At 33.2% G+C, this 22559-nt stretch overlaps 1 protein-coding gene across 1 annotated transcript in view; it reads left to right on the forward strand.

Moving 5' to 3' along the window:
- LOC119665557 (syntaxin-binding protein 5) overlaps window positions 1-22559 on the forward strand; it is a gene marked incomplete at its 5' end in the record, with an annotated part of 138853 nt that overhangs the window by 107651 nt on the left and 8643 nt on the right. Inside the window, 1 exon segment of the mRNA XM_038074785.1 lies at window positions 15414-15530. Coding sequence (XP_037930713.1) covers window positions 15414-15530 — 117 coding nt within the window.

Here is a 22559-nt window from a genome sequence, read left to right on the forward strand (position 1 = left end):
CTTATTCGTTCTTTTTTTGAATTCCCGCGCTTATCCAATCGGTAAATTTTTTTATTTTCACGCTGGCAAAACTATTACACACATTCTGTCAAAGTTTAACGCATATCGTACAATTAGTTTTTGTTTGGCGTCTATACAAAGAAGTCGAAAAATTTTCGTGTGGCGATTTATAGCTGCATTACATTTTTAACTGATAAAAAAGCGTAGTTGTGATGTGGCCAAACAGATGATTGCCAACACAGATAGTGACCTGACCCCACATTCCTCGAACGCATCATAACTGGTGATGAGACATGGGTCTATCAATTTAACATGCCCACCAAACAACAATCGACCGAATGATGAGCCGAAACCGAAAAGAGAACGCCAAAGTCGGTCCAAAATCAATGTTATGCTGACTATTTTCTTCGATATTCGTGGTGTGGTGCACTATGAATTCCTTCCGGACGGTCAAACGGTCAATAAGGAGTATTATTTGCCCGTTATGCGTCGTTTGCGTGAGGCCATTCGCAAAAAGAGGCCAGATTTATGAAAGGAAAACTCATGGACAGGGACCGTAACAGTTATCATAAAAAAAATAAAAATCATCTTACAACTGTTATCATTTGCATTTTAAAATAAAACTCAAAAAATAATAATTAAATTTGATTTTTATTATATTCATCAAAAATAATTATTATAATATGCCTTTTATTTTTTGCGCAGAAATAACTCTTAAAATTTGCTTCTTATTTTAAAACTCACAAATAACTGGTATACTTGCGTTATATAATATAAAAATCAAGAGTATCACGCAAATTCTGCGCGATATTTTTAAAATGAAAATATAAAATGCAATTTTTATACAAGGTAGTTGTTTTTGTAATTCCATAGAAAATGTTTTAAAAGGTTGGTGCAGGTAAAGATTTAGTTCAGTTTTTTGTTTTTGTATTTTGCATACAAATTTGTTCTCCTACAAAATACAAAGATAAATACAAAATATGAATCCTAAATACAAAAACAAAAAACTGAACTAAATCTTTACCTGCACCAACCTTTTCAAACATTTTCTATGGAATTGCAAAAACAACTACCTTGTATGAAAATTGTATGAAATTTTAAAAATATCGCGCAGAATTTGCGCGATACTCTTGCTTTTTATATTATATAACGCAAGTATACCAGTTATTTGTGCGTTTTAAAATAAGAAGCAAATTTTAAGAGTTATTTCTGCGCGAAAAAAATAAAAGGCATATAATAATTATTATTTTTGATGAATATAATAAAAATCAAATTTAATTATTATTTTTTGAGTTTTATTTTAAAAAGCTCATATATAAAAAGCATGCATAATATTAAGGATAAAAGTTGTTAGAATGATAACTATTTACTTAAATAAGAGTTTAGACAGCTTTTTGTTGCTGCTTTTTTCCATAAAAAATTTTAAAATAACAGTTATTTTCCGTTCCTGCTCATGGATTTTACACCACGATAACGCACCGGCTCACACAGCATTGGTTGTGTCGTAGTTTTTGGCCAAAAACTCCACCAATATCATCAACCAAGCACCGTACTCTTCAGATATGGCCCCGTGTGACTTTTTCCTCTTCCCCCGACTCAAATTGACAGTGCGAGGAACGCGTTTTGAGACCATAGAGGCCATAAAAGAGAATTCGCTGCGTAAACTAAAGGCCATACCTTCGGCGGCCTATAAAACTTGTATGAAAAATTGGATCAATCGTTGGCATGCATGTATTGCCGCAGGAGGAGAGTACTTTTAAGGTGATAATATAGAAAATTATTAAAAATTAAAATTTCGCGTTTTTTTTTTAACTTCTCGTTCTTTTTTGATCATGCTACTGATTTTTGGTATGCTACTGAACTTAAAACTGCCTGTACTTTAGATGTTTGTCCGCAAATAAGTTATAATAATATTGGTTGTAGATTCTTTATTTATAAGGATATAAGAGTTGTTTTTATCAGGAACACTTTTGAAGTGCCTATGTTCGGTGAATATACATTGATTTAATTGCAACATTCACAAGTAGTTTATTTGCACTAGAGGTCTCCTCAGTAACAACTATCGGCTATATTTGATTTTGCAAGTGTTTTACACAATTAAAGTGATCTCTACTCGATTTTGGAAACCACCTATATACATGGTTTCGATTTTGGAAACCACGTCTAAAAAATTAATTATAAATAAACTGGTAACAATTGATCCGACAGTTCGGATATTTTTATGAAAGTTTTTAATCTTAAATTGCTATCTCAAAACAGGACTAATTGTAATTTTATTTTAAAAATACTTGCTTAGGTGGCCATTATCGACGTGAGTCGTCCTTGGCCACTTCATGTATCCTCGGCCAGCAAACCCGATCAGTTGTCTGCTGTCGCTAATTGAAAGTACCGAACGCCCCCAAATGGTTGATAATGTGGTCCTTCAACGAAAGATGCGGTGTTTGTGGAATCAAGCAACTTTCTAACCAGAGAACTCTTTTCCGTTCGCACGACTTTTCCATGCGTTTTATTACGTCAATGTCGCGGTATAGCTTACACAGCTCATTATTATTATTATTATGTTAAGCCTTTTCGGAGTTAGTGCATCTGGGCACTTTTATCTATGATAGCTGGGGGGATTCTGCAGAGTCCCGCCCATCTCACTGACTAATTTGAGTATTCCTGATAATCTTCGTGATTATTCAGTGATTGATCTAAGATCTGCGTACCGCCCCGTGCAGTTAGTGATAACTCTGAGATTAGATAGTGCTAAGTAGGGCAGCCTGTCGGTTTTCGCATATAGCTTCAGAGTTCTGTCCGTTATGTTTTTTTTGATCGGATGTATTCTAAGGTGTCCATGGCACTTTGAAAAGTCTTCGGAGAGACTGACTTTGAGCAACTTGTAGCTTTTGGATAGTAGAGTCGGCAGCTTTGCTATGCGCGACACACCCATAAAGTAGTGCTGGTCTATTTATCTGGCTGTAGATCAGCTTTCTGTTTTTCATGCTAAGGTTGTTGTGTTTGAAAAATGGTTGTAAGCAGTCCAGTGTTTTTGCGCAACTACTTCTTCTGCCAAGTGAACCGCTTATCAAATGTGATTCTTAAGTATTTAATGCTGTCCTCCCAATTAATCGCGATGTCACAGTTTCTCACTCTCGGTGAATGTTGCTTGTGTTTACGAATGATAAATAGGGCTTTATTTTTCTCATTGTTAATTTTTATTTTCCATTTCTGGAAGAGCTCCAGAATGAGATTAACATGCTCCTGCAGCGTGTTGGTCAAATTTCTGGGAAGTTTATCGGAATATAACAAGCGCGTGTCATCTGCGTATAAGGATAGCACCGAGAGACTTAACATTGGGATGTCAGACGTGAAGATGTTGTATAACATGGGGGAGAGTGGAGATCCAAGTAGAGCACCGGCTTCTATTCTGTGCACTGACGAGATGGTACTGTTGATTCTTACACGGAACAACCTCTCGCGCAGGAAGCTGTCGAGGATTTTGATTAGCCCGACTGCGATACCAAAACGAAACATTTTAACTATCAGGCCGTCGTGCCAGACCTTGTCAAATGCTTTGGCGATGTCAAATGTAATCATTCCCGTTGATTCTCTTCTGCTTAGGACTGACTGTATCATCTAAGGCGTTCGCACCAGTTGGTCTTTCCTACAATTAAATTGCTTGTCAGGGAGAATATTCAGTGAGTTCACCGAAGTTTTGAGTCTGTGTAGAATCACTCTTTCGGCCAACTTACCTAGAGCTGACAGTAAGCTTGTACGCCGCCAGTTATGCGGAAACTTCATGTCCTTGCCGGGTTTAGGGAAGACTACAAGCAGTGAACGAAAACAAACACTAAAGTACAAAACATAGTGTACTATTTGTCATCTTTGTTGAAAAACACTAAACGAACGGTACATTAAAAAAAATCCGAAACAATTCAACAATTTTTAGAGTTTGTGTACTTTTCACGAAGGTACTGCTCCTTTTTGTTAGCATTTGGTCTTTTTAGTAATCATTTAAGTAAAGTATTGGTTTTGTAGCGTTTGTCGAACAAAACGATTTCGAAACGTTTTTAATGTGCATTGTTGTTGCTTCGTTTGCATAAGAAGAAGAAAAAATGTTGTTTGTATTTGTATTGCATGTATTTTGTTTGTGTTTTTAAATAAAGATATTGTGTATGTATTTATTGATGCATATTTAATATTAGGGGATGAATGAAAAGGCAAAAAAACAAAATTTTGAAACTGTTTATATAATGCGGTAAAAATTAATTTCTGAATTTCTGAATATCATATATAATATTTAAATTATTGCGCAGGAATATATACATTTTATTGTAAAATTAAGTGTATATATATGTATATACGTACGTATTGTTACAATAAAATCTATATATTAGGTGTACCGGTATGAAATGAGAGGTTTTTGGTGAAAATAAAACACTAATTATTAATAGGAAAGTAAAAAACATTTTATTCAAAGTATTGGCCATTGCTTTCTACACATTTTGACCACCTTTCTGGCAATTTGTGGATACCACGCCAAAAAAATTGTTCGTCTTTTAAACCAAACCAACCAGACACCCAATTTTCGACCTCCTCGTAGGAATCAAAGTGCTGCTCAGCCAATGCGTGTCCCATCGATGAAAACAAATGGTAGTCAGAAGGAGCCAAGTCTGGTGAATACGGCGGGTGGTGTAGCAGCTCCCAGTCAAGTGTTTTGATTGCATCCTGAACCCGTTTAGCTTTGTGTGCAGGTGTATTGTCATGGAGCAGAATTACCTTGCCGTGTCTTCTGGCCCATTCTGGTCGTTTCTCGACCAGAATAATTTGTCAACAGTGCCATGGGTCCCAAGACGCCCAGGAGATTTGGTTGTTGATAGAAAATACTAGCTTTGAAACAAAAATAGACAATTTCAAGAATTAATTTTTAATTCGTTGAAATTGTGTTTCCAAATAAAGCTGTAGTTTATAAGCTCGTTCTAATTTAAAAAGCACGGCAAGTGCTTTGGTTAGTGTCACTAATTAAATAAATAAGTGACATAAAAACCTGGAACTTGAGCATTGAAAGTGTGTGCAGCCTTGACTACTTGTGGATAATCACGATTATTCATCTTTTTAGGCCTGGCACTTGTTTGGACTGCAAGTGCCGGTTTGACGCACCGTGTATATCTGGTGTACGGATTTACTAGGACTAAAGCCACTCTGATAAAGTTCAATTAGTTGCTTGACGATTAGCTTTAATCTTTTGAATATGTTTGACAGAATCTTATATATGATATTTAAAATACTAATCTCACGATAATTAGCGCAGTTTGCATGGTAATCTTGTGGATTGAGCAAAGCACACTGAAATTCCAATCGTTGCAATCGTTCAACCCAACCATATTTTGCGAATTAGCTGTGGTATGCATTTTGATAGCTCTTTGACTGCAGCTCTAAACGTCCCAGTCTATAAACCATCAGCGCCTGCAACTTTGTTGTTTTTGACCCACATTATAGCTGTTTTAACTTCATTATGATCGGGAGACGGGACAATTATTTCATCATTAACGATTGCAAATTCGGGATCATCTTCGCTATCAGTCACATCACTACTACCGCCATTTGGATATTTGGCATACTTTGGGCATCTATCACCAGATTACCATTTTCATCGGTTTATAAAGTACGACAAACGGTGTCAGGCTTTAAATTTTTTGATTTAATGTTCGAGCCATATTCCTGTCGCCCAGTTTCTCAAACTCTTCGTACTCACGTCCTTCTGCCTCCATTCTTTATTTGTTCTTATTAAAACTTATTTTTTGCCAGTGTCAACTGATTCTCTATATTATAATATTATTTATAGTATTAAGCTCTGTATGTAGTTGATGTACTTGTATAATATTTTTATTTATATATCTACTAAGTATAGAGTTAGATAATTCCTTAAATGGATTATGTGCTATCTCTGTCAATTAAAATGGAGATGTTTAAGTATTCAGAGTTCGTTCATAAATTATAAATGAATCGAATATAATTCTTATATTATAAGATTTATAATCTTACATTATGTTGTTATACGTTGTTGTTGTTAGCATTATACCATTACATATATGCATGTATTTTATTTGTGTTTTCAACATTGTGTGTATTTAATTACGGGTTATTTTATATGGGTGTATATATGCGCAGTAAAGATAGCAGAAAAAATTATGCAATTTGAGACGTTAAATGAATTTGAGACTCATAATTGATTTATAAATCTCTTGCATAATTTTTGTCTTGAGTTTGTAAATGAGCATCATATGAGAAGAGTATAAATCATTATAAGTACCTTCAGTTTTATGTCAGTCAGTTTTCAGTCAGGTGAAGTTGAGTATAGGAAAAGTCAATATAAGTAAAAGTATTGAGTATAAATATTATAGAGTAGCAATCTATTGAGTATAAATATTATAGAGTAGCAACCTGGTACAAACAAATTTTTGTATGAAATTGCTACTACTGCAGTCTTCTGCAGTTTGTTATTAGTATTTGTACTTGAAATGGTATCCATTACTGCCTGAAATTAGTGATCATCTAGGACTATTTGAAAATAACTGGAGAAGCCACAATCAGTAGCGAGGCGTCAGCTTTTTGGCAAGGTGTTCACAATTTGATCAAAACAGAATTCCGACTATAACGTATTCCCTCTACGTCTAAGTTTTGTCCTTTCCACAAGCAAATAGCATACAAGACTAACAAACCAATTTATTTAAATGTTCGTAGCCTGTGTTTTTATGGTAAATAGCTGTAGGGAAACGGGGACTTATCACAGATTTCACCATTTTTACATCAGGTACCAAATTCTTCATTTATAGAGTTGGTCTATTCATTTTATGAATTAAAACCTTATTTTCAGAAGATCGTTTAATAACAGATATTTGAATCATATCTTTAATCACACATTAATTCATTTCTAAATATTATTTTTCACTTCAAATTTCTTTAATTTTTTTCTTTACTTTTACCATTTGCTAGTATAAAATTGCAATAATGACTTTCTTTTTAGTTTATTTCCAACCTGTATATAACAGTAAGAAACTCTCATGCATTCATTTACTCTTTTACTTTGTATTTACTATGCGCGGTTCAGTTTTTTTACTGAACCATTTGCCCATATAAAACAGCAACCGTGACTTTGATTGTATTTGCTCGCTTTGTATAAACTTTGAGTTCAGTTTAGTCGACTGAACCTCTAGTCAAATGTAAAGCGATTTTCGCTCAGTCATTTCTTTTTTCTTTTGTATTTACTTTGCATAACATTGGAAGTTCACTTTTTTTATTGAACCGCTTGCACGCATTAATTTAAGAGTTATGATTATTTGACGTACATATTTTGCGGGGCTTGTTAACTCGTTACTTTAGCTAATATTTGATTAATTTCGGACACAAAGGGATATTTGTTGTATCGTCTCTTTAGTCATATAATTAAAAATGTATTTTTAAGTCTTTTTTGGCATAAATAATTGTCATAAAATAAATGCCACTATCTTTAGCAAAGACTTTGCAAATATTAGCATTTGCAACAGATATTGACTCTGTGCCTGAACCACAGCGTTTTTCTGTGCACTTATCCTTGTATTTTTCATTATGTGTAACTTTTTCTAAAATTTAATATTTTCTTTATGAAGATTGATATTTTTCTTTCTGTGTGTGTTTGCCCATTTATTCTGCTTTTAGCAATTGTGGCACACTTCCTCATCTTGAGTACCACCGACATTACCAAAGTTACCTGGTGGTTGAGGAAAATTTTCCATCTAATCATCTACAGCTCCTAAATTGTATATAGGGTAACCACCTTTTTTCAATAAGCGGTTATCTATATCTGACGGTGCAAAATGCCTGTCTCAAATTTTTAGATGTTTTTCATGCAATTCTAAGGGAATATTACATTTTTAAAGTCAAATTTGTCCTAATACGTTGTTGGTGAAAATCCAAATAATTTTACATTTTTATTTTTTCGCTGGCTCCGCATGTAGGAACGCAACAACTGCATCTGCATAACTGCAAATATGGCTACTGGAGAGCATTTGGTACTATTTTAATAGTTTTTAAATATTTTAAATCCAAAATTCACAAAATAGTTATAAACTTTAATATAAAAGTAGTCAAAAATTCACACATTGCTTCACAATTGGATCGCACCTTAATATTGTAATAGATAAACAATTAAATATATCTTGTTGTATATAACCGTTTTTTATACAGAAAAACAGAAATACAGGACTACATACAGAAAAAGTTTGTATGAGTGAATTGTTTATTTTTAATAGATTTGTAACTTTAGGGAAGATAATTTTTATATAAAATGAAATATGTCGGAGATATAAGCAATCAAATATGAATTTTATATAAGAAATAGTTATTTTCCAATCTTTGGTGCTCTTGGGACATCTTTTTCACTTATTCAATTGAACTAAAATTTTACAGATTATTTTTTTTTTTTTAGTAAAATGAACTGATCTGAAAGGTGCCGCTAATCAATTTTTCAAAAAAAAAATTCCCATATAGGTACAATTTATTTTGAGAAATAGAAGCGTAAACATCGTTTAAATGCACGCATGATTTATCGTTAGCATGCGATGCTTTGCAAATATGAATGAATTGTATCTTTTATTTTATTTGTATTTTCTACCCAGGTAAAAATTTTTAATTTCTAAAACATGTTATTAAGAAGAATTAAAATATTAAAATATTATTAATAACCTTGGGCTACCAAAAATATATAATTAACCAAACATTAAATTACAAGGGATATTTTATTTTAAGTATTATTTGTGTTGTCTACCCACGGAAAATTTATTACTAAAACGTATCAAAAAAAAATCTCAAATATTAAATAATATATAAAAATAAATATAAATATATAAATTAAAATTATAAATTAAATATAAAACATTATTTTTCGTAACGAAATGACGCATAGCAGTCACTGTTGACACTTCAGCGATTGCTTTAATACTGATGAGTGAACAAATTTTGCATTGGTTGCTGGAGGCGTGTTTAAAAAATTGTTTAAAAATTTGATGTGTAATGGCGAGAGACGACTTCGTGCGCTGTCAGCGGGCGATGCTGTCTAATGGCCACTTTAGATTTATACTGAAACACAGACAATGAGATCCGTGTTGAGTACTCAGTACAGTTATTTGGTGTGTGATTATCTAGTGTTAGTCTTCTGCTATGTATCTTTTGTTTGTTTATTACATGGACGTTATCAAAATCAGGAGTATGTTTGATGTTAATCATGTGCTGTGCTAGTGTTGCAGTTTCACTGCCTGCCTTGATGACATTTTTGTTTTTCTTTCTTTGTTTCGCTTCTGAACTACCAAACTAGGATTAAATCTGGGAGCTTTGTCCTCGTTATTTTCTTTATTCAGTCCGTCGTTAAACGGTTTTAAAATACTTATGTATTCAAGAAAAATGCAGGCTTACTCTTTGTTTATTTTAGCCAAATTCTTACTAGTAGTTTTATTGAGAAGAACTTCTCTCTTTACTTTCTATTTTAGTTCATTTTGTTTTATTTTTGCTGACAGCTGTTTAATTCGTAATTTGCCGAATTTGATTTTAATTACGTCCATATTTTATTTTTATAAATTTTTTTCATAAAATTCGCTGCTAGAGCAGGTGTTATTTAGTATCGATTTTCAAACCATGTTTAACACTGCTTGCGTAAATGCTTGAACTGCGTTTCAATATCAATACCGTCTTTAAGCGGTATATTTAGAACAACATTAATAACCAATTTCCTGAATAGAATCCAATTTGTTGATAAATACTATATGGTTGGATTAATCAGATAATAAATATAAGCAAGAGTACTTAGATTTGATTAAAAAACATATTGAAAATTGGTATTTCGTTTGTTAAAATCACTTTAAAATCGTTTGTTATAATATCCCATTTTAGTCACTGCCAGCAATAAATCCTGCTTTTAGACTTTTAAAATAAGTTTTAAAATCGCTTTCTTCAGAATAACTATATAGTAGACAATACACAAAAGTAAAGTTTGCAATTAAGTTCTTCGCCAATTGCTTGGATGTATCTCTTGGTTGATAATTACTGCTGAGCCTTTTTGTCCCTGCAGGAGAAGTTGCATTATAGATATTATAGTTTTGCAATCTTGGATAAGTAAGAAAAAAAATAGTTAATGAAAGAACTTTTTTTTGACAAAATCAACTAAAAAAAATTTAGTAGAAACAGTTACAGAGCAATAAATATTGTGTTACAATTCACTTCAAAAGAAAACTCTGTTTCAAAGAAAAAAATTTTATGTTTTGACTAAAAAACGAAATATCCTTAGGCCATACTAAAAGTTTAACTTTCTTCCAATTAACAATTTTTAATTAATTTGCTTTATGTGTAGTGAACATACATAACAAGGTCCTCAGTTAATTGTCTCTTAAAATAACTGCCGCCTTAAAATTGGAGTAATGCGACCAAAGCGCGTAAATCACGTAGCAAGTTTTATGAAGCAACACTTGCCATGTAAAGGGAAATTATTTGTATAATTTTCGTGCTGAGCGTACTCAACAAGAGAAGTATTGAATTTTTATAAATCATCATCCGTTATATAAGTATAGTTAAAAAATATTTGCAATATTTTATTTTAATAAATTTAGATGTTTATATGTTTGGTTCTAAATTTTGAAAACTGTGAAGCAATATATTAACATCAAAAAACGCATACATAAATATATCCGAAAATATAAATGTAGAATATGAAAATGGTAATTTTTCTTTATTAATTTTTTGTGTATAATTTAGTATATTTAAAATCGACATAACAGTATATTGCAACGATCAGTAACGGGATCTTATGGTCTTATGATTCCGTTTTCCAAACCATAGAACCTAAACTTAATTTAATCTACCTTCTGCTCAAAAAGTAACCAGAATTTTTAAATAAATGCTATATATTTTTCATGTAGAATCGTATTAGTACTTAGTAGATTACCTAATATTTTTCGTAAGCTGAAATTTGGATTGACTTTAGTAGCTTGAAATAACGAAATACTTTCTAAAACCATAATATCAAAACTGGGATGTGTACCAAAATTTAAAGTCCACACAAAGCTAATTTAATAATCAATTAACGAAATTAACCGTTTAAGTAATGTTACATTACATTATTGTTGCTTGATATTTTTAAGTTATATTCTTGAGTCGACATCTTAAGTAAAAGTTTTAGTGCATACTGTATATCAGTATACAATATTCATGCTAATTTTACTGATGGTTGAGTGGTTGACTAAAAAATGTTTCACGCTAACGTGAATGAGTTTTCTCATAAATAATAACTTTAATCATAATTGATCCATTCATATTCGAAGCTTCTGCGCAAATTCAGATTCGAGAGTATTTTTTGGCAGGTATTTTCAATATTTCAGCGAGCAATACAGTACAACATTTTTGTCGAACTGTCTTTATCTTTGATGGGCTCTGATCTTTGAAGTGATTTTAAGTGCTCAGTGGAATCGTTTAATTATTCCGTAGGACGTCACGCGTACGAACGGAGATTAGAGTGCGAGCTAATTAAAAAGTTTAAAGTCGAACTTTTTACTTTTAGCAGTGGAAATGATAAATAACTTATGTTCAATGTATATTAAGTAGAGTGTATTTAACAGAAAAACGTAGATGTTAGATATCTGCGCCAAAATGAATTTGATCATGTAAAAACGTAATCGAACAATCTGTCCATTGTGACTAGTAGACAAAATATTGTCAGTGTTGTTAAATGGATTTAGCTCAGATATCGGCGGACTATGGGCGACATAACAGTTTTTCGATTGTGTGTTTTGTCATCTAATTCCAGAAGTTTTATTGGAACATATTCGTGAGTTTCCAAACATTATTGAAAGTAGATTTTATAACATTAAATACGGTCAGACAGATCTAGATTTAACTACAAAGCTGAAGCTTTGTAGCACAAATCGTGTTATAATTTATTGTTAGGGCACATTCATAACATAATTAGGAAACATTGAGAGATGTAAAAAATGTAGCTGCTTTAAATATACTCTTAGTTCAGAAAACTCAAATTTTATTTATAAGTTCATACTTAATACTAGATTTGCATGAATTTAAATAAGAAAAGTTGCTGATAGAAATGATTTGTGCAGTGCATATTTATCAAAAACAGACTTCTTAACTGTAACTGTTCTTACGAACAAGGTAACTTATTAACAAAAACATACGTAGTTATTTTCGTTGAAAATGACCCTAAGATCATTAGTGAAGCTGACAATTACACTAAAAACCTTATGTCTGGGAGAAATATAGATACGCCAATAAAAATTGAATAAGTTGAAATAATTAAAAATATGAAGCATCATGAGACCGATAGATTTGATGTTATTTTATCTGAATTAATGAAATATGGTGTAGAAGTGACCAGTAAGCTTATCTTGCAGAATATCTGGCGAAATAATGATATCCACGAAAATTGTTCTCTGTATTTTTTTTAATCACATCGTACGTATTCTCAACCACGGTTGCCACTTATGGTACTTTAGTACCAAAATTGGTACTTTTTTTTCCGTTTGGTACTCTGGTACTCATGTTCAAAAAATGGTACATTTTCGGCGACCCAACTTTATTGTGGATATTTTCAATTAATTTTTTTTATAAATGTAACTTGTATTGTTTTATACTTTTTGTACATTTTATATAAATTGTATTTTCTTATAAAAAGACAATAGAAAAATTTTGGACCTTTTTTTACAGGAATGGTACCTTTTTAAACCAATTTTGGTACAGAAAAAAATTTTCAAGTGGCAACCGTGTTCTCAACTATCAACTATGAATAGAGCATAATGGATTTTAATATGGTTTCTCATGTGTGGAACACATAAATACTTTCCGTGTCTTTATTAACACTCTGTAAAATAATAATTCCGTTATTTTTGTTATTTGTCGACTTTGAGAGTCATGTCAATCTTTTTAATTTGTCTCTATATTAAAAATATTAAAAGTAGCAGAAGTTTAAAATAAATGTAACAATCAGTAAAGATTAAGTGCTGTTGTCTCTGTAATTCATTACAATCTTCCACGCTTTGATTATAAAAACTAATAGCAAGTGCTCAAGCGGAGTTTAGTGCATTTGTGCACTTTTTTTGAAAAATTACATGATGACATATGCATTAAGCTGCTAACTTAACATATACATCATAACACATCCTTTGTAAGGCGCCGAAATTTAAAATATAAACCATTCAACACACGGGAAAAGTGCTTCAAACCTGCTGCCACTGCTGGCACAGGACTTTGAACATGTTATAAATAATGTCTAACAATAGCTTCAAACTCATGGTTCTTCATAGCTTTTTTTCAATCAATCATTTAATAGTGGCACACTACTATTTTTATTTTAAAAACTAGGGTAAATATTTTCAGCTTTGATCTGAAAGTATTGATTTTAAAGATATGATGAAAAGATTTCACGTTATTATTTCGGTAGCATTGTTTTTAATTTTTGAGACAAACTTTTATACCTCACCATGTCAAACGTTTATGATACGTCAAAAAAATATTGCAGAGAGCATATTGTCTTAATTTCAGATTTAATGCAATAATTGTCACCAAACTGTTATGGGGCAGTTGTTTTCGGTCTTGGCTTACTTTTATACGGTTGATCCGATAATCGATCTGTTGTTTGTCGGTCGTATGCATCGATCCAAGTCTAATCCTCAGTTAAGCATTTCTAGTTATACCAATTGTCAGAAAGTGTTTTTCAATAGACTAATTGTTTTTAAAAAAAATTGAGTGTTTTTGGAACCAAACTAGATTTCAGGCAGAGCACACCTCTCAAAATGCTTTTGAGTAATTTAAATAAAATTTAAATAGAATTAACAAAGTCTTCAATTGTCAATTGACGAATGTTGAACAGCAAATCTTTAGTTTGATTGATGCGTTCATAGTAATTTAATATTAATGGCCCGTCAGAGCGATTTTTGTTTTCAAACTTTGGTCTGCCTTCTTTGAATTGTTTAACTATATCACTAGTAAACATATTTTTATGATATAGTCTGATTACCGAAGGCCTTTTCCAATATCTTTCTTTCTGCAACGAAATAAAACTCTCTAATAATCGCTAAATTATTGTATTGTTCAAAAAACACATGCGTAACTATTGGACAATTTATATATTAATGATTTCAGTAATAATATTAATACACTAAAAAAATTATTTGCCAAATCATAAGCCTGCGTATTTTAAATCAAAAATTTCGCCTAATATTTTGGGTGCAGTTACTATTTTCACAATTATGAACTTGTTTCATTCGTTCTCGTCCTTCATAATAGTGCATTACTCGAATATATTATACATGAAAGATTTAAAAATCTCTAAAATAGTTTTGTTATAATATTTTGCTATGAAACTTAGTATTTTATACAACCCAAAAATGTGATGTGCCTAACTATTTGCCAAAATACAGTGCACTGCGAAGCAAATGTTTGGCAATGAGAGGACTCCAATTACTCTGCAAATAATATCTCGTATGCAATTTTCAGCCTTGAAAACATATTGGTGCAATAGTGTTGTTGAAAAAAACCCTGCTTTAGCTTGATTTTACGTTCACTGTAAAAAAACTATTAACATTAAACGTTTATTGTTGAATTCAAAATTGTAATTGTTAACACAGGGAGAAAAAAAATTTTTTTGTACTATTTGAGCAGAAGGCTTAAGATGAGCTAAGTCGAATATATTTAATATGAAGAGAACGATAGGCGTCATCTTTTGTAGGCATATTGTAAAAAGATAATTGCTTCTTCTAAGAATGACATATGAAACCACAGTACAAGTGGCTAATTTTATTCAATTTACTTGAAACCATTGAACGAATAAGCAGCCGCAATGCAGAATTGCCAAGACAATAAATTGGTCTAATATGTTTGATTTTTGGAAATATACAATTTCCAGTGAGTTGCTAAAATTATTTTTTTAAATTTGGTTTTTGAAATTTATAACTTCATATTAGAACTTTTTAAAAAATTTTCGGTGGGTTTTTGTTAAATTTTTGGTTTATTTGGTTTTTGTAATTTTTAATAATAGTTTTCATAAAATATCATAAAAATATTTGTAAATATGTATGTTTATATATGAAAATCTTGTGACGCATCAAAACAAGGTATTTGACAGCACTTCGATCATTGTTAATCTTATTTTGCATTGTCTGTTTTCAACATGCTTACAAAAGATTGGGATTTATACTGAAATATGTAATGTAAAACATAATGTGATCAATTTATAACTGGCCAAATTTTATATATCTTTGAAAACATATATCTCATTACATTCATGTAGTTTACATTCCAACATAAAAAATAATTCTGTATATAAATAAATACATAAGTAAAACACATTTATGCCATAAAGACTTTAAAAATTTATTGTTATTATGTTTCCTTTATAGATAAAATAGATGGGTCTTTTTCACGATCAAGATCATCATCAATATCAAGCATTGACACGTCTTCCGCAGAATCAGTGACCTGCTTAGCATTTATTGACAGTTATGTGAAACGAAATGGTATGTCTTTTTGATTACTCTGTACTCTATAGAATCATTAAGATCATTTTCAACTAAATTACTTTACAATATCTAATTAATAAGTATGTTTATTAATAGCTAAACAAAAAACTTTAAACAAAAAACTAAAAACAAAAACATAAACAAAAAACTTTCATTTTTTTAACTTTTTTTGTTTTATTTTCAAAATATGTAATTACAGTAAGCAAGAACATTTTTAGACCGCATAAGAGATCTAATTACTAATAACTGTGTGTTTAATTTTATAATAATTTTATTTATAATCTAGTTATATATATTTGTCGATTTTCCCTCTAAATGGAAATAAAACGATTTTCCCTCTAAAACACTTGGCTGTCGAGGGTTTAACCATATTTACTGACAGCTCAAAAATACGTAGTGGTGTAGGCATCTGAATATAAGTTGGCCGCGTTCTATTAAAAAATTTACCTTCTGCCCTGTAAATATATTGGTACTGCAGTAAGTTTGTGCAGCGGTTACAGCCGTTTAGTGAATCATGCTAGAAAATTGAATCTCCCGTTTAATCATTCCTCTTGCAGTTGTGAGAAGGTGCCTCACATCTGCTTTGTCACTATGCTAGAGACTTATTTTTTTTAGGATCGTGGCCAGCTCTAAGAATTTTCCCTTAAGAACATTTTAGGTTTTGTCAAAGATTCAAGGCAGTTTTTAAGCCAAGGCTTAAAGTAACACAATGGGCCAATAAGCCTAACTGAATCCTTCTTCTTGTAAGCTAAACTTTCGATGATAAAATTTATTCATGTTTGTTGCCGAGTCGTTATTGATTTGGAATACAACCAATATACCAAACCCGTGTCTGTATCCGAAAATGAAATTAAACCACTTTCCCAGTATTCATGTTTTGCTATTCAAAAAGCTTGGAACATAATGACATCATCTCAATTTTAGTTCTTTATGATGCTGCTCTTGTACTTTTCGTTAAGAAGGCAACATTAAATGCGAACTTCTTAACAATCTAAATAGTACCAAAGCAAGTATTTTCGCTCCCTGCGTTTACAAAGTTTCAGAAGAGAAAATCTTAAAAGTTTGGCTATACTTCCTAAATCTTATACAATGTAAATTATGGACATATCGCAAAGTAATGCACAAACATCAATAGAGTTGTGGAACACTCGTGTGTTTATTATTTATAAATTAAATAAAAATGTGTATATATGAAATACTACTGCCACTTGTCTTCGTTTTACGTATTCTTCTTCGTATGATGCCACTCTTCTTCCTGTTGTCTATTTTTGTGTCTTTTAGTGTCGTTTTTGTGTTATTTTTGTGCTGCTTGTGTGTTTTTGTGTTTAGGGTCGAATATTGCCATATTGGTCGTCACATCACTCCCCCACCAGTGGCTGAGTAAAAGAGATGTCACGTTATATGCAACTGATTTTATGTCGTGAATCTGGCAGGTAGACGAATGACTCTGCCGCTGGAGGCACTGCGGCCAGGGTTGAGCTTCTGTTGACATGCTTGTATTGGTTGTGCATCTGGGTTTGATTGAAATGTTCTAGATCGCGGCAACTACATGGTTGGTTCGGTTTCTTTACTCAACAAGTAAGCTGCCTTTACTCTGTCGATGCTTGGACAGGTCGGTCTTTGATCAAAACGGTAATAAGCTTACGATCTCGTCATATCACTTTGAATGGTTCGTCATAAGGTGGTTTCAAGGGTGGTCGCACATTATCATCCCTCAAAAATTCATGTGAGTACGTCTGCAAGTCTAGCTGTACCAACGTTTTTGTTTTCGCATGGTTTGAACCTGGAACTGGACGTAATTGATTCATGGTTTCCTTTAGAAACTTTGCGAATTCGGACACATGTCCGTCGCGGGAAGTCTTTTCAAAGAATTTTCCCGAAAGTTTAAGGACATATACATATACGGCTCGACTAACTTGGGTGTCGTCTTTGTGCGCGATTCGTAAAGCTAGCAATACCAGTGGTAATTCGTATATCTAGCTTTGGTTTAGTCTACATTTCAGTATAGCTTTCAATGTTTTTTGGAATCATTCCAGAATTCCATTTGATTGTGGATGTCGATCACTTGTACGTAGATGTTTTGCTCCAATCACCTGCATGAGCTCAGCGAAAAGCTTGGATTCGAAAACCTTGCCCTGATCTGTGGTGATCTCTAAAGGAACGTCATAGTGTGAAACCTATCCCGTGATGCACGTTGCAGCTATTGTGTCTGCATGAATATCCATAATGGGCATAACAACAGGCCATCGGGTAAATCGATCTATATATGTCAGGCAATAACTGTATCCGTCTGATGGTGGTAATGGTCCCACAATATCAACGTGCGCTGCCGCAAATCGCCGATCAGGTGCCTTAAAGTTTCTGAGTACTGTTTTGTTGTGTCTGGCTATTTGAGATTCGATGAAGTGAATCTGGGTACCCAATTTAGCTGAAGTGAAGTTTCACTTTGTGATAATTGTCGTTGTAGTTCTGGGTCATTTCGTTAGGTTTTTGCTAGTTGATCGAAATCAGTCTGCTTTTCTCCCTGTATGTCTTCAATACGTGATATTAAATCGACTACGCTGTTGTCTTTTCCGGGAAACTGTCTGATGTTTGTAGTGAATGGATCTATGTAGTCCAGATGTCGGACTAGTCTGGGCGACTCTTTTTTGGAATTTTGTTAGAAAATGATAGTCAGTTAACACCGTACAGTTTCTGCCTTCTACCATGTGTTTAAAATGTTTTATTGCGCGCAGCTCTCTCGTTTTGAATGAAATCCAAGTGGTTCGAGTTGTCCTTCATGGACGTGATGCAATGCGGCTCCCACCGCGATATTGCTCGCATCGACGTTTAGAATAAGAATCGCTTCTACTGATGGGTGTACAAGTGAACTGGCATCGGCAAGAGCTTTTTTTATAATTGATGAATGCTGATTCGGCTTATTCAGTCCACAAAATTGGCGTTTTGTCATTTTATCGATTTCCTATTATCAACTTCTGTAGCTCTCCTTGGACTACTGCTGTGTTAGGGATGAAACGGTAATAGAAATTCACAATGGAAAAAAAACTATGTAAACGCTGAAACACTGTGGCTATGTGCTAAATATGTTCGGCTTCGTTTTTACACGCGACGCAGATGTCATATATGTAGCATACTGTGAAGTTCAAATCGCTGGGCACTTGGTCCATGAACCGTTGAAAAGTTTGAACCGCATTGCTCAACCCGAATGTTTGTGGATTGAGCTGCCTGGGACGTGCATAGACTGGTTGTCCCGTGGTAACTATGTAATGTTGCACCGTGGTTCTTACTGACCCAGACTTATTATACGATGTTGGTATTGTCAGATCTTTGAACGCTTGTAATAATTTTCGGGTGATCTGAATTCACTGCGAATACCGGCTCTGGTATATGGAACGCTGTTGCACAATGAACTTTCATGTTGGTTTCGCTGTCAATGGGGCGTTTGCGCTGCAAATCTACCACTAGGCCGTAATGTTGTGGAAAGTCGTAAAGTCCTAGTATAGGTTTACAGACATCGGCTACGACGAACTCCCAATCGAGTTTGCGTCGCAGGTCAAGATTCAACGTGATCAATTTATTTTCGTATGTGTGTACTGAAGTTCCATTTGCTGCATACAATAGTTTGGGAGATGCTGTCGGCTTAGTTCTGTCGAAGATCGAAACGGGTAGAATTGAGAAATCTGCACCTGTGTCAACAAGGAATTTAAGTTGTGTCGAGGGATCTAATACATACAATCGGCTGGATTTGTAGTAACTGTTTGATTGGCCAACCGCCGGTGACGAAACGGAACTTACTTTTCCGGGGTTGTGAAGCTGCAAGGCTTGGCACACTTCCGTGCACTTGCGCCAAAACGATGATGGTAGTAACACACTGGATATTTAGATACCAGGTTTGCCGGACGCGTTCGTGACAAATTAAATGTGTCATAAATTATAATATGCACTTTTGTCGGTTTAACGCTTTGACTTTAATCATTATTACATATTATTACATTACATATTACTTAAAATATATATTTTGACTCATTCCGTTACAAATATGCATTTGTAACATAAGACATGATAAGCATGTGTGGTCGTTGCACTATTCCAACCTAAATTTCAGAAGGTACATTTAACTTTTAGAAAATAGTACATGACGTATAATTGTAATACGTTAAAAGAGTATTTATTATATTTGTAAAATATATGCATTGATTGGTTACTCTAATTAAATAGAAGTAAATAATAATTGTTTAGTAAATAAGCTAGAATAAATATAAATACCCATGTTTTTACAATAAAAACAGATTCAATTTAACTTAAGACAAGGTTACGTCTTTTATTTGAATCGTGTGCTGTGCGGCATTATTTGCTGAAAGGACAATAAGCGGCTGAAGGGCTTAGCAATACTTTCCTCTATACTGATAAGTCGTTTCCTTACGCTGGTCGATAGGCCATCCTTGAATCCTTTCAGGACTCAAACATCAATTGGTGATCTTACTGCACGCATATCCTAACATAACATAATAATAACATAACATAACATCCTGCTCAACCATAACAATCCTTTGTTCTCTCGTAGCTGCTTTCTAAGTTCTTCTACCGCATTGACTAAGTGTCTGATATCGAAGGAAGAAGGCACAGTTGAGTTCTCACCTATATTTCTCACACTCGCTTGCAATTCGGAAACAGAATGATAATTTCCACTTTCCAGCATTAAATCTGCTTGTTGTGCATATTTATCCAAATCAACATCAGAAATGGACACGACCGCTCGTACAGGTTCTGGAAGACGATCCAACCACAATTGTTTGATTGCGCCGTCATTCATAGCGACATTTTTACATTTTTAGTTATTTTTGCACCGTATAGCTGCTAATTCCATGTATATATCGATAGTGCTGTTAAAGCATGAACTCATCCAAGAACTCATTTGCAAACTGTCACCTACTGTCAAAGATCATGTTGCATGAGTCAATCCACAATTGACTCCTTTGAAATAAAGCAGCAATGTTTCGAAGATCAAATGTTATTCATACATATTAATAGTGTTCTCCTCCTTTTACATTAAATATAATCTTGCTATATCATCTGGGTGTAGTTTTATTTGACAGAATCCGCTAGTCAAATACCGACTTGTGAAATACATACACTTGCCAAACTTGTCTAGTATTTTTTTTCCGTTTGGAAGGGAATATCTGTCTGAGAGAATTTATTCATTTAATCTATTTTAAGCAGCTACCAACATCTATTTCTGTTTTCCACCAGCGTTCATTTTCTTTAGTGATATCCAAACAGAAAAGCTCCAAGGCGAATGTCCTTATTAAATAATTTCTTGTTAGCATTTAATTTGATGTTTAACCTCCTATTTAAGAATTTTTGAAAAGTATATACGTGAATATTGGAATATCATTCTTTCTGAAGTTTCAGTGTTTTATTTTGTTTGTAAATGTTATATTATCCTGTCCTTTATAAACCACATGTTTAATCTTTTTACAGATTTTCACTACTGCCTCTTGCTTTACTGTTTAGATATGTTAATCTCAGAAACTGTTAATTATTCATTTGGTCCTTGCTTGTTAATTTGGTAGCACCGCACAGTTGGATTCTACATGTACATAACAGTTTTATCAGTTTCATTGTCGTTTTGAATAATTGCAATTGATATGAATATCTGCGTAATTTTAATTTGTTCGGTTTCATTGTCAATTCGATTTAGTACTTGGCTAATTTGATCTTGAAGTTGACCAAGTTGATTATTAATAGTTTCTTTATCACGTTTAAGTATATTTAATGTTGAATCTATTATGGAGGTTTGAATCTGCAGCAATCTAGCAATCTAGGTGAGTATCATCTTCCTTAAGCTGATATATTGTTTCTGCCATATCCTCTGCGTAATTTGAGTCCAGAACTCCAAATAAAGCCTTTGCCACATTTCCTATGAGATTTATGGCTCCTCGTTTATCTCATCTGTTGTTTAATAAAATCTTCTCCTGTAGAATATCATCTCTTGTGTGCTCAAACGTACCTACGAGCGTGTGACAAGCCGAACCCTGCTGTAGTTTGATACACAATTTATTTAGTGCAAAAATTCCATTAACGAATGTGTTATATTGAGTCTGTACCGGAGCTAATTCATACTAAAGAACCATTTTCCATTCACCTGTTACCATCTGAACAGTGCCCATATTTTCGAAGTAGAGACCGATACTTGAATTAAGCTGTGTTGTGGTTACAGGATTGCCCAATATAATTGGCAAAAAGAATATTGTGAGAATGATTGCAAATAATGTTGTTTGTTGGGGCAACTTTATCTTTTTGATGGAACGACCAAGGTATCTTCCTGTCTAATGTTTAAATGATGTTTTCGATTTTCGTCTTCCACTTTATCTTCTCGAAACAGTGGAGCAAGCCAATGAATAGGCCGTTTACAAATTCCTGCAACTGTTTTACTTCCACTTCTCGTACCATGCCATCATCGTCGTTATACACTTTCGTAACACAACCTAAGGACCAGTTGAGTGGAGCTGTATTGTCTTCCTTGATTATGACCATCGTGTTTTCTTTGACCTTGTCAACAGGAACCTTCCATTTATGTCGCTGTTGTAGTTCTGTTAAGTACTCAGTGTTCCATCTTTTCCAAAATTCAAGTCTCAAGTGAGAAACCAATTTCCACCTGGTAAGTAGGTTATGACTTGTCCCATGAACGTTGGTATCTATAGGTGCAGTGAGTGGTTCACCAATAAGGAAGTGACCTGGTGTCAATGGGGCAAGATCGTTTGGATCTAATGACATTAGTGTTAATGGTCTTGAGTTCAATATTGCTTCAATTTCCACAATGATCATTTCCAACTCTTTATAGGTTAATGAAGGTGTTGATGTACTTCGAACTAAATGATATTTAGCTGATTTAACAGCTGCCTCCCAAAGACCCCCGAAATGTGGAGTTCGGGGTGGAATGAATTTAAATGTGATTAATTTATCACTGCATGTTTGAACTATTTTATTTTGAACAGAAGTTCTACGTAGCAGTTCCGATAATTC

Source organism: Teleopsis dalmanni, chromosome 1 (genome assembly GCF_002237135.1).
Source record: "Teleopsis dalmanni isolate 2A chromosome 1, ASM223713v2, whole genome shotgun sequence".
NCBI lineage: Eukaryota > Metazoa > Arthropoda > Insecta > Diptera > Diopsidae > Teleopsis > Teleopsis dalmanni.